Source organism: Musca domestica, unplaced genomic scaffold (genome assembly GCF_030504385.1).
Source record: "Musca domestica strain aabys unplaced genomic scaffold, Musca_domestica.polishedcontigs.V.1.1 13, whole genome shotgun sequence".
Classification (NCBI taxonomy): Eukaryota; Metazoa; Arthropoda; class Insecta; order Diptera; family Muscidae; genus Musca; species Musca domestica.
Window position 1 is genome coordinate 4,009,962 of NW_026712172.1, and position 13,107 is coordinate 4,023,068.

At 35.3% G+C, this 13,107-nt stretch overlaps 1 protein-coding gene and 1 long non-coding RNA gene across 4 annotated transcripts in view; one reads left to right on the forward strand and one right to left on the reverse strand.

The window, feature by feature from the left end:
* Nucleotides 1-12,291, forward strand: part of LOC131800808 (putative uncharacterized protein DDB_G0282133) — a 75,968-nt gene extending 63,677 nt beyond the window's left edge. Inside the window, exon 10 of one of the 3 annotated variants that reach the window (XM_059118526.1) lies at nt 11,545-12,291. In XM_059118526.1, coding sequence (XP_058974509.1) covers nt 11,545-11,571 — 27 coding nt within the window. In that variant the 3' untranslated portion in view covers nt 11,572-12,291. The remainder of the gene's footprint in view (nt 1-11,544) is intronic. The other 2 variants (XM_059118521.1, XM_059118522.1) reach the window with 2 other exon arrangements.
* Nucleotides 7,574-8,417, reverse strand: LOC131800810 (uncharacterized). The gene is made up of 2 exons (XR_009341596.1): nt 8,101-8,417; nt 7,574-8,038 (listed from the first exon to the last, which is right to left on the reverse strand). It is a non-coding gene; the product is annotated as an uncharacterized LOC131800810 (long non-coding RNA).
* Nucleotides 12,292-13,107: the final 816 nt, after the last annotated feature.

Here is a 13,107-nt window from a genome sequence, read left to right on the forward strand (position 1 = left end):
AATCGGACTCTCACATCAATTTTTATAACAGTTGCAACTATTCAAAATTCTGACCTTTTGGGGGGGAGGTACTTGATGGAGTGGACCGATATTGTCCATTTTCACACCTGACCTAGCACTGACGTAAATATTAGGATTTGCAAACTTGGAGCAAAATCGGAATATCCCTTCTCTTTGTGTGCAAAAAATATTTTTTGAAAATTTCGCCTTTTTGTGGGGGAGGTACCAGAAGGAGCGAACCAATATATTTCATCTTAACACCAGACCTTGGGTTGATAATAGTATTGAGATGTGTGCAATTTGAAGAGTCCGATGACTCTTACATAACAATTAATAAGATTTGTAATTATTTAAAATTTTGACCGTTTGTGGGGGGAGGTACTTGATGGAGGACCAGAAGGAATGGACCGATATTGCCCATCTCCGAACTCGATCTAAGTTTGTCAATAATATTACGACGTACCAACTTTGGATCAAATCGGATACTTGCATATTCGCAAAATTGATTGCAGGCCCTAATACGGATTACAAAAAAATGAAAAAAGAATAACGACTGTGCCATAACCAAGCAACAGCCTAGCAACGTAGCATGAGTTGTAAAAGATTAGCGAGGTCCGAATTATCGAATTTATACTGTATTTATACACTACAACACTATGTGTTGGGGGTATTATACATTTGATTGGGCCAAATTATGTAAAGCCTCGAAATGTGGTTCCCCACATAGGAAAGTATATATGTACTTCGCCTATCTCGCCGAGCTGAGTCGATCTAGCTATGTGTGTCCGACCGTCCGTGTGTCCATGTTAATTTGTAATCACTCTACAGGTCGCAATTATAGCCCGATCCTCACGAAATTAAAAATGTATGTGGGGATAGAAGCCTATTGCATTTGGAGATGATCGCATAATATTTAGGGGTTGAAATGTACCAAAAACTGAAAAATCCTGATTTTGAAGTTGCTCTACAGGTCGCAATTATAGACCAATCGACGCGGAAGTTAGCATGGAGCTAGAGCTGGGCAGAAGCCTTCCAATTAGCACAAAAAGATGTCAATAAGGATGTTAATATAGATTTTATAGTATTTTGTGATATTTGTTTATTTTTCACATTTTTTATCGCATGCGTTTTTTATACCCTACACCACAAGGTGGTCAGGGTATTATGTCTTTGTGCATTTGTTTGTAACAGGCAAAAGGAAACGAGATAGACCCATAGTTCCTTTTGATGATCTGCATAGAATCACATTCTGAATCGATTTATGCACGCCCGTCCGTCCGTCTGTCCATGTATTTTTGTAAACAAAGTACAGTTCGCATTTATTGCCCTATCCAGATAAAATTTTGTACAAATCATTTGTTTGGCCCAAGGAAGAACCCTATTGAAATTGTAGATAATCGGTCAAAATTTAGATATAGGTCCCATATATATCTTCGTCCGATTTGCCTTTTATTGTGCACCAAACGTGTAATATCAGTCCGAATAGTATGGAATTTTGCACGTACAATCAGATTGGACCTGAAAACAAGTATGCCAAATTTGATCGAAATCGGTTCAGATATAGCTATAGCTTCCATATATATTGTTCATCCGATTGCTTATTTTTGTCCTCCGCAGCCGTAGTATGCACTCTGTAACAACAATATTTGGGGAGATATATCAAATACAGCTCAGAAATACATTTGCTACATTTTATCGAGATCGGTTAAATTAATTGTGGACCAAATGGGAAATACAAGTCCGAATTTAAAAGATACAAATGCTTCGGCATATTTAGTTCTTTGAACCTTAAATTATAATTATAATCATAGCTTGTATGATTGAATTCTTCCATAAAAACTTTAGGAGATACAGAGGGGCCTCCTGCTTTTGGAGATGATCGTTTATATGACATCATGAAAACTGAATATATTGATAAAAATCAATAAGAACATCAAAATTAATAAATGTAAAAATTAAATTAAAAATAAATCTATTAAAGATGAGTTTCGTTTGGCCGTGTTGCCGTCGTTCGCGAGCGATTTGGATAAAATAGGTTTCATTGTACTTTCTTCGAGTAATGATATCATGTTAAAACTGTTTTATTAGTATGTAAATGTATAAAATTCTTAATGTGTTGAATATGCATCATCGTTCGTCAAATTTAAAGAGCCCTGATCAATGGTTTTCACATGGACAGGTCCGTCTAGTCTGTTTTATAAATTTTCAATATCTAATAATAAATGGGATCAGAAGAGAAAATTTCCTAACTGTAAGATTATTCATTGTCTGGCTGAGCCGCTTCGATGTGTGAAATATCAATTGTCCTGACCTATAGGCGGAAATGTTTTTGTCTGAAAATAGTTTCAAGCATTAATTAGCCAACATGCCTGAGCGGTGTGCTGTATCAAGGGTTTAATGTATTTTGTTTAATTTTTGTGTCCTTATTTTCTGTTGATTGTTATGATTTTGTCAGCTGCCAAATGAGGGACCAAACGTGTCAGCGAAAATTCCAGTGGGGCATTCAACTTGAGCTAAATTTGTTTACAAAATCTGTTAACAAATACTTTGGATGGTTTTTGTATGTTAGGTAGGCATGAATTTGCATGGTTGGAGGTTCCAAGAAAGGATACATATATATGTTTTCGGATGGACGTTAGATCTTAATGCGAATATAGTAAATGTTAAAGGCATTAGATGTGTAACGTTTTCACTTTATAGAGCACGGTGTTTGCACAAATATAAAAGCAGAAGCTTAATTTAAAATATACTTGAAAATAGTAAATGAAGCCGAGACTATTCTTGATAGATATATATTCTGTCAATCATGTCAAAATTTCTTAAACTCTTCGTTAAGTTAAAAGTATTGCAGATGAAGATAAAAGAAAAATGGCAGTGCTACTGAAGATTAGTGATCCTTTTCTGCTGTCATTGATTGTAGTTTTGAAAAGTTTTAGTCACAATTGGAGAAAGGCATGGGGAAAGTGTTAACACATAAATTTACAAATATTTTGATGATTTTACATCCTTTTTTAGCTGCCCTTTCAAGGGGGTTGATCTAAAAAGACTAACATAAAATAATTTGGAGGACGTCTCCAAATTGTTAAAAGTTTACTTACATGAAAAGATTAAAAAAGTCAATCTGCTCAACGGATGGTACCGGAGGCCCTTAGACTAGCGGTCATTGATAAGACTGACCCCAAAGGTCGAACAGCGAAATGTACGGATGACCAAAGCTTTCGGTTGCGAAGGATTCACATCAGCTTCCCACAAAGCATGCAGTAGTGGACAAGCCTAATGTATAATTGCAAGGCTACGTCTGCTGAACTCTAGCTAACCCTCTTGGAAGAAGGTGGTGGTGGTAAACCACTACTGATATTCTCAATCTACATGCCTTATGAAGACACGGATCCGCCAAAGTGTGCGGTACATGCAACATTAAAGAAAGTGTGCGGCACATGCAACATTAACCTGGGATGTGTCGCAAACGCCCATCACTTTTACTGCGGAAGCAGTTATACGAATGTTAGAGGTGAGTCAATATTCAATTTATTCCCAACAATTATTTTAAAATATCTAATGTCGTTAACACTCAAACTGTTTAGCAGAGAAGTCATTGACATCACCACGTCCAATATGGACGACTCTGCTATTAGCAATTGGAAGAAGTCTGAAAAGTGCTTCTTCTCAGAGCATAAGATGATATTCTTCCAGGTGGATGAGGTGTCAGACAGAAATCTTAAAGGAAACCAAGAAGGACAGAAATGTAAATCCCCTACGTCAGAGTTGAAACATGATTCTCAAAATCTGAAATTAAACAGGGAGAGCAGTGAATGTTGTTACAAGCGTCCTTCGTTCAAGCTATGGGAAATCTAGCCAAATCACCTTCCCTGGGTGGAAATCCCAGCCGGTTTGGTGAATTGAGGACCTGTTTTTTTTCCAGAAAAGAGCAAGAACGTCAGATAACTGGGCCAGGAAAACTAAACATAGTTCCGATTGGAAAGCTTATAAAGTGAGTTAAAGTGGATTTTGCTGACTTTTTTGCCAGACTTAAGAATCCCAAGTCCATAGGCAGTATAAAACGAGATGACGGTACAGGCACTTCATTCTAGAGACCCTCGACCCCCTATCAGCATTTTTACATTAATTATTTTTCCATTATGCATTTTGTCCAGTCTTTGTACCAGACAAACCCCTCAAATCGTAAAGACTAGACAAAATGCACAATGGAAAATTAGTTAATGTGAAGAATATATAGGGGCGCTGCTCACAACAATGTTAGCATTAAAATCATATTTACAGGGCAATTTTAAGAATAACATTTTTTGTAAACCAACAATTTGGAATACAAATTGCATTCCATTGACGTTTTCAATCAATTGAAAATTGCATTTACTGTTAAATTCGTTGAACATTGGTGAGTATGTTGTTATGTCTTGTCCCATCTTAATACTTCTATGTCTTTGTCTGGTATTTCCTCCATCATGATAAAATGTATTGATAGTAAACAAACGATACCTATATTGTCTATATCATGTAAGTGGATTCGGGTGAAAAATCTGGGGTCCCGAGTCCTTCCCCCAAGAAAAAATAGTTTGCCGGAATCAGACAAAAATGCCTAAGCTGTTCATTTATTATTTATTATTCAATGTTTTGAAACACCCTGTCGAAAATTTGTCAATTTTAACGAAGTTACGAGTCTTTTAAATTTCACGTCTCCACAAATTGCTAAGTTTGTTAACATTTTTGGATGTATACCAGCCTTTGACAAATTAATCATTTTGAGTGCATTAAGAGTGGTGTTGCATGAGTTAATTGCCTCATCGTAGTGGTCTTTTAATGTAAGGCTACTATTAATGTGCTGGCCAAGATATTTGATTTTGTCAAAGGAATTTATCTATATTTCAGGGAAACTCGTTTACCTTACACTAGGAGATGTTATTTGCTGTGACAAAACCTCTTGCTTCGACAGTTAGATATAGTCATCCGCGAATTGAGTGTCGAAGAGTGAGTGGGGAAGACCATTGTAAATTTCAAGTGTCTAACCAGACTAATGTGTGTTGCTTCAGAAAGTTTATTGTCCACGTAGATGTATTATAAAGACTTTTAGTATTATGAAGAGAAGCTCAATTTTCACGCAATCGTATGATTTGGAGATATCACGATAATACTATAATAACCAAGCTCCTTATGGTAATGGATGGTGTATAGCAAACCATTTATAATAAGGTTGTTGTTGTTGTAGTATATGCATGTGTTTGCGTTCTGCTAACCTGGTTCTAGCTTCGGCTACTTTAACGGGCTGTAGCCATAGATCTTCTGCAGTGAAGATCCAGTCCACTAAAGGAGTGAAGATCCAGTGAAGACCAGTATGTACATGTGTTTATAATAAGGTTAGGGGTTTCCATAAAAGCTGATAAAAGTGCAATTGCCCTAAATTCGTAAGGATATCTAGGCCCTTGCCTTTTTGGGACTTTATTATTCATATATATAGATTTTCATTGGCTTATTATTATTCCATTGTCGGATTTGAATAAGCTATTTTTAATCAAATGGGTGTATTGTTGGGCACTAAGTCCCTAGGGCTGAGGAATGACCTCTCATTATATGACAACCATTTCCTTTTGTGTACTTTTTGAATATCCTCAAAAGAAGAGGATGCAATACTCTTGATTAGTTACTTTGTAATTTTGACTTTTGTGCCACTTACGCCAATGATGATGGGAAAGCGGCGACTTACACCTCTCTTATTTAGGCAATAGAAAACAGAAGCATCAATAATTAAAAAATCATATATAGAAGAATCATAGAATAGAAGAATCTACTAGTTTTGCAATATTTGCCGATATCATAAAGGGAAGGGATCGGTTATCTAAGTAAAAAGTTTTACATTCTTGCATTTCTGGAACATAAAAATACTCATCATGTTATGAATTGTGAATTATCTTTCTAATGATCTAATGAAGATATTATATGAATTGTGCATGGTAGAACTAAGAAGGTAAAGTCATGAGGTCATATGGAATTGCGGTAGTTCTATGAAAATGTTGTGAATTATAACACTGGATAAAATATTTTAAAGAAAAATAATTAAAAAAATACAGCTTTTATGTGAGGTGATTTTTATTGTCGAACGTTTCAACGCCCCTCTTTCTCACCCCTGCCGAAAGAGGGGACGACCTCCCGACGATCAGCATCATGATGGGAATTGAGTTGGAAATTGAAAACCAGTTACAGATTTCTGTTTCTAGATTTTATAATTTCTAAACTCATAATAATGCCAACATTACAGTACACAGAATTTAAATCAACTTACTAAGAGGTTTATCCGTTGAATAATTCGTGTGGTGAAAATTTGTGCATACTAATTCATAGCCTCTATTAGATCTGAAAGGAACATTTATTCTAATAGATGAGATTAGGAAATCTGAAAGTATATTACCATTTAATCTTTTTAGTATCATCATTGAGTCCAACATAATGCGCATGCTTTTTAGTGTAGGCAATCTGTTTAACTTTAACCTGCTAGTAATAGGTGTTTTCTTTTTAATCCCGATAGACTTTGAAATTGTAAAAAATAACACAAAAAATTTAATTTTAATCAAATTTTTTTTTATTCAAAAGATCAATACGTGACATTAACAGTGATTAACAGAAAATGATTTCGGATAGGCACTGTGGCTGTTCTTGACCAAGTGCATTCTGGACGTCCAATTTTTGGCCACTTTTTCGAGCACTGCTGGCCGTATGTCACGAATAACACGAACAATGCTGGCCTCCAAGGCGTCAATTGTTGCTGGTTTATCAGCATAAACCAGTGACTTTACGTAGCCCCACAGGAAATAATCGAGAGGTGTCAAATCCCACGACCTTGGAGGCCAATTGACAGGTCCACTTCTCGAAATCAATTTATCGCCAAATTTTGATTTCAATAAGTCGATGGTTGCGTTCGCCGTATGGCACATAGTGCCATCCTGTTGAAACCACATCTCCTCCGGATCAATGTCATCCATATTTAAAAAAAAAAAAAAACACAAAACCGGTCATTTGCCAACTGCTCTAGAGCCTGATTTTCAATACCGGGTTCCATATACCGGGTTCAGCTAGTAATTCTATGTCGTTTTTGCGATGTCCGTCAAATGTCTAAGGTCCCTTATAAGGGTACCTCCCTATATTCGGTATTTTCATGATTTTAGCGACATTATCCGTCAGAATAGCTTCATATTTCGTACTACAGCCTGTCACCAAAAGTTGTCTATACAGGTCCACGTCTTCGTAAAAGTCCCATATAACGGTACCGCCCCGAATTCGGTGTTTTGATGATTTTAGCGACATTGTCAACCGGAATAGTTTTAAATTTCGTATTGTAAGTTCGTAATGGGTGCTACAGCATGTCACTAAAAATTGTCCCTGCAGGTCCACGACTTCGTAAAGGTCCCATATAACGGTACCCCCTTCAAATTGGGTATTTTGATGATTTTAGCTAATATTGTTTTAAATTTCGTATTGTATGTTCATATTGGGTGCTGCAGTCTGTTATCGACTATTGTCTATGCAGTTCCGCGCCTTCGTAAATGTCCCATATAACGGTACCTCCCTATATTCCGTATTTTATTATATGATTATAGCGACATTATTCACTGGAATTGCTTTAAGTTTCATATCAGAATATCGCAATTGCTTATGACAAAAATTTGATATACAGGTCCACATCTTCGCATAGGTTCCAAATTAAAGGTTACTCCCTATATTCGGTACATTTATGATATGTATTTTCCATCGGAATTTTTATAAATTATTCAAAGTTCGAACTTCCCCGAATTCACAGCTTGTTTGTTTGCTTGTTTTCTTTAATAACCGACAATTTTTTGTTATTTTTTAATTTTACAATTTCTTCGATGGAATTTAAAGACGTGAAATTGCAGGTATTTTGACAGTTCAACGCGTTAGTATCGTTAGAAAATTCAAGCATTATATCTGGTGCACTAGAAATAGATTGATGTATTGTGCCATTCACATATGAAGAACTTCTACTTGGAGGAGAATTTTGATACACAGACTAAAAATGAATTCATAAATTCTAACTTTTCTTTTTCAATCAGTTATGTTATTTCCATTTACCGATATTTCCGTCACCTTTGACTTGTTTTTATTCCCAATTATCGCGAAAACTTGCTTATAAGCCTATAGTCCAGGTTTTATCTCCCTAAGTTTAGAATTAAATACATTGGCATGCTCTAACTCAGCCTGCTCTTTAAATATAATTTTGATTAATTGAATTTGCTTAAAAATCAGTATATATTCAGGATTTGTTCTATTTAGGATTCACGGGAATATCTTCTTTGGCTCTATTTGCCAATTTATTTTATACCCTCCACCATTCTATGGAGGGTACATTAACTTTGCCATTCCGTTTGTAACTCTTCGAAATATTTATAATTGACGCTACAAAATATATACATTTTGGATCAGCGTAAAATTCCAAGACGATCTAGCGAAGTCCGTCTGTCTGTCTGTTTTAATCACGCTACCTTTCGAACGAATTGAGATAGAAGGCTAAGTTCGTAATGGGTACTACAGCCTATGATAAACATTTTTGTATGCAGGTCCACGTCTTCGTATAGCCCCCATATAACGGTAACTCCCGATATTCGGTGTTTTGATGATTTCAGCAACATTATTCACCAAAATCGTTTCAAATTCCGTATTGGGAGATTTTAATGGAAAAAAATTTCGTATGCAGGTCCCCGTCTTTGTATAGCCCCTATATATTGGTACCTCCCAATGTTCGGTATTTTCATGATTTTACCGACATTATTTACCGGAATTATTTCATATTTCGTATTTGAAGTTCGTAATGGATGTCCACGTCTTCGTATAGTTCCCCATATGACGGTACCTCCCGATACTCTGTATTTTTATGCTTTGTGCGACATTGTTCACCGGAATTGTAACAAATTTTGAATTTTAAATTCGTAATGGGTCTTACAGACTATGACAATAAAAATCGTATGTAGATTCACATCTTCAAGTTTTTCTTTTTGAAAAATTTTCAAGTTCCCTCCAAATGGTGGAGGGTATAAGCTGTTTTTTTACTTGTTAATTCTAAGAAGATTCTTCAAATGGTTTAATGCTACAAATATTTAGTTACTTCGTTTAGTATACTTGTGAATTTAAAACTTTGCTTTCGAAAGTTCTATTCGGGATTCCGAAAGTTCTTGTAGGAGATTCCGTTTACAAACTAATGCCGTATATGATGATTCCTTTTAATAACCCAATTGAACAGCACCAAAACAAGTTCAATGAGAGACACGCCAAAATACGATACGAAACCCCGTTTTCTTTGCATACTTGGGTCACGAGGACTTTTCTACAGTCCGAAAAAACCAACAAATTGTTAATACAGTCTGTACATTACAAAATGTTTGCAGTTATTACAAACATGATTGGGTAATAACCCAAAATGTGGATTATTTGGATTACACTGAAGAACTTTATATTCAGATGAAAATAATATGCCATCATATGCGGCATCTAGAGAACAAATTGCTATAAACCTTAGATAAATAATAAAATAATTCCACATATATTGTTTGCTCGTGAATTTCTGTATGATCCATAAAAGTTGTTCAAAATAAACAAGTGTCAAATGTATTCGGCAGCATTATTTATTAGCTTTACAGCTTCTTGGTTTAACCAGCAGTTGTAACTATGTAAATGCATGGTACAATGAAGAGAAGGTAGGTCAACTTTGAAAAAATTGCAAGTATAGAGGTCTACCTGTTTGGCTTGTAATGTCAGAATTAGTATCAAAACAATAAAAAATCAAATAACTTGTTGTATTTATTTTGAATAAATAATTGAAAACCGCGATAACTGAATGAAAGGTCAACACTTCTTTTCAAAATCATGTACTATATATCTCTAAAGGATTATTTCGCTACAAAAACTCTAGATTTTGTCGATGCATGCGTTGAAATTAACATTTTGAAAACACCCGAATTTGAATTTTTTCTGAACAATTTTTTTGTTATTGAAAAGAGAACACATACATAAACAAATAAAGATGACATATTAGGCCAAGAAAATAAAAAAAATAAAATCATATGGTATCATAGCCCTACCTTGATATCATTGTACCATGTGTAAATGTATATTATCTTGAAAGGGATTTGTAATAAGTATTCCAAATTGTCGCATATATTGTTCATTGTTATAATTTCAAAGATTCGGCCATTTTGCATAAAATACCAGTCAGTAATTTAATTTGCTGCTCCCACCATATTTGCCAAATCTGTCCGCTTCTCTATTGCGGTCGAAATTTTCTCTTGAGAAGCTACTTGTTGGCGGAGAATCTTAATTTGTTCCTCTTCTTTTGTGTGTTTACCAATACATGATCTTTTTCGCTCACGTTTTTCTTTTGTATGCTTATCATTTCTGTCGGCAGTATTGGCAATAGGCTCCTCCATAATAGAGGTTGCAATGATCTCGTTTTTATTTGACCCAATTACATTTAAGTGTAAATAAACCCCACACTTCTATTATTCTCGCCTTTATATTTGCAGATCTGGTGCCTTTGGCAATTTAAAAGAAATTAATGGCAGACACTTTATAAGATTGGGTAGAATCATAGCTTGAATGTTATATTTTTGATGCAGTTTGGCACAGACAATGCCTCCTACACCAGATAAGCTATAAGTAGCTATTTTGAAGCGGTTTCCTGATTTTTTCACTGAGAAAAAAATTTTGTGAGTCAGGGTAAATGAATGCTCTTATGGTGAAAATTGATTTTGCAAAAGAGTCGTGAACCACCGTTCATTCCTGTTTGATGAGAATATTACTCATTAGCAGATGGAGAAGTACTAAATAAGTTGGTATTTGTAATATTTGATTCATGTTTTTGTTGAATATTCTTCCTTTCAAAATGTAACGAGGAATGGTGGGAATTTTACATGTATTGCACGAGTATTTACTTCTGCATTTGGCGGTCTGAAAGTATGGAAATCGGGATATGTCCTTATGTGGCGATCTTGCTTGTATAATATTAAAAGTTGAGCTTAACTTTCAGGCGAAACTGGCTTGTCTGTAGTTCCTCTCAAATTGGACTATCTCAAAACTATTCTTTAGAAAGTCTTTCATTTCGGACCAATTTAGGAGATCTTTGTAGGACTGTTGTTGTTGCTCATAAATGAACGCAAATTAAATTTTAATAGTCATGTAATAACAATGGTAAATAAAGCATATAGTGTTTTAGGTTTTGTAAAACGATGGGCTAAAGAGTTTTTTGATTCATATATAACAAAACATTTATTTACGTCTCTTGTTAGACCTAAATTAGAATATGGATCCGTTGTATGGGATCCTCAATATGCAATAAACTCTGATAAAATAGAATCAGTGCAAAGACAATTTCTGTTTCTGTTTTTTGCTCTGAGAAATCTTCACTGGTGTAGTTATATTGTTTTACCTCCTTATAAAGGATGTTTTTTAAGCTAGATAGAACTTCAAATTGTAAAAAGAAACACAAAAAATTAAATTTTGATGAAACTTTTTTATTTGTTTCAGTATACTCTGACAAATCATTATGAATAGACTCACGCTTGAACAACGCTACGAAATTATCCAAATTTACTTTGAAAATCAGGCTCTAGAGCAGTTGGCAAATGAACCGTTGTTATATCGAAAAATTGTGTTCAGCGATAAGGCGCATTTTTGGCTTAACGGGTTTATTAATAAGCAAAATTTCCGCATATGGAGTAAGACCAAGCCACAAGAGACCCTACAGACTCCATTACATCCAGAAAAATGCAGCGTATGGTGCGGTTTTCACGATGGTTGCATTATCGCACCTTTTTTCTTCAAAAATGAGGCCGGAGCTCGCGTTACGGGCAATGGAGATCGTTACCGCACCATGATCAATGGTTTTTTGTTTAAAAATATGGCTGACATTGATCCGGAGAAGATGTGGCTTCAACAGGATGGACGTAGTGCCATACGGCGAACGCAACCATCGACTTATTGAAATCAACATTTGGCAATAAGTTGATTTCGAGAAGTGGACCCGTCAATTGGCCTCCAAGGTCGTGGGATTTGACACCTCTCGATTATTTCCTGTGGTGCTACGTAAAGTCACTGGTTTATGCCGATAAACCAGCAACAATTGACGCCTTGGAGGCCAGCATTGTTCGTGTTATTCGTGACATACGGCCAGCAGTGCTCGAAAAAGTGGCCAAAAAATGGACGTCCAGAATGCACTTGGTCAAGAACAGCCGCGGTGCCTATATACCCGAGATCATTTTAAACTGTTAGGCTGGAAATACATAAAGCGCATATTTGGCTGGCTTAAGTCATCGGCTGGCTTCTTCGTAAATGAACAAAGGAGGTTTAGGTTGACTTAGTTCGATTTTGGCCCTAGGCTCCTTTGTTCATTTCCAAAGAAGCCAGCCGATGACTTAAGCTAGCCAGATAAGCGCTTTATGTATTTCCAGCCTTAATGTCACGTATTGATCTCTCGAATAAAAAACTTTTGATTAAAATTAAATTGTTTGTGTTATTTTTTACAATTTCAAAGTCTATCGGGATTAAAAAGAAAACACCCTTTACTAGCAGGTTAAAGTTAAACAGATTGCCTACACTAAAAAGCATGCGCATTATGTTGGACTCAATGATGATACTAAAAAGATTAAATGGTAATATACTTTCAGATTTCCTAATCTCATCTATTAGAATAATTGTTACTTTTAGATCTAATAGAGGCTATGAATTAGTACGCACAAATTTTCACCACACGAATTATTCAACGGATAAACCTCTTAGTAAGATGTGTGTTGATTTTAATTCTGTGTACTGTAATGTTGGCATTATTATGAGTATAGAAATTATAAAATCTAGAATAATTTTATTTTTAAATTTACTTATATATGTAAGTTGTATTGTTTTTTGAAATAGCTGATGAAGTAGATTTCTGTGGCTGTTTTTCAATTTCCAACTCAATTCCCATCATGATGCTGATCGTCCGGAGGTCGTCCCCTCTTTGGCAGGGGTGTGAAAGAGGGGCGTTGAAACGTTCGATAATAAAAATCACCTCACATGAAAGCTGTATTTTTTAATTATTTTTCTTTAAAATAT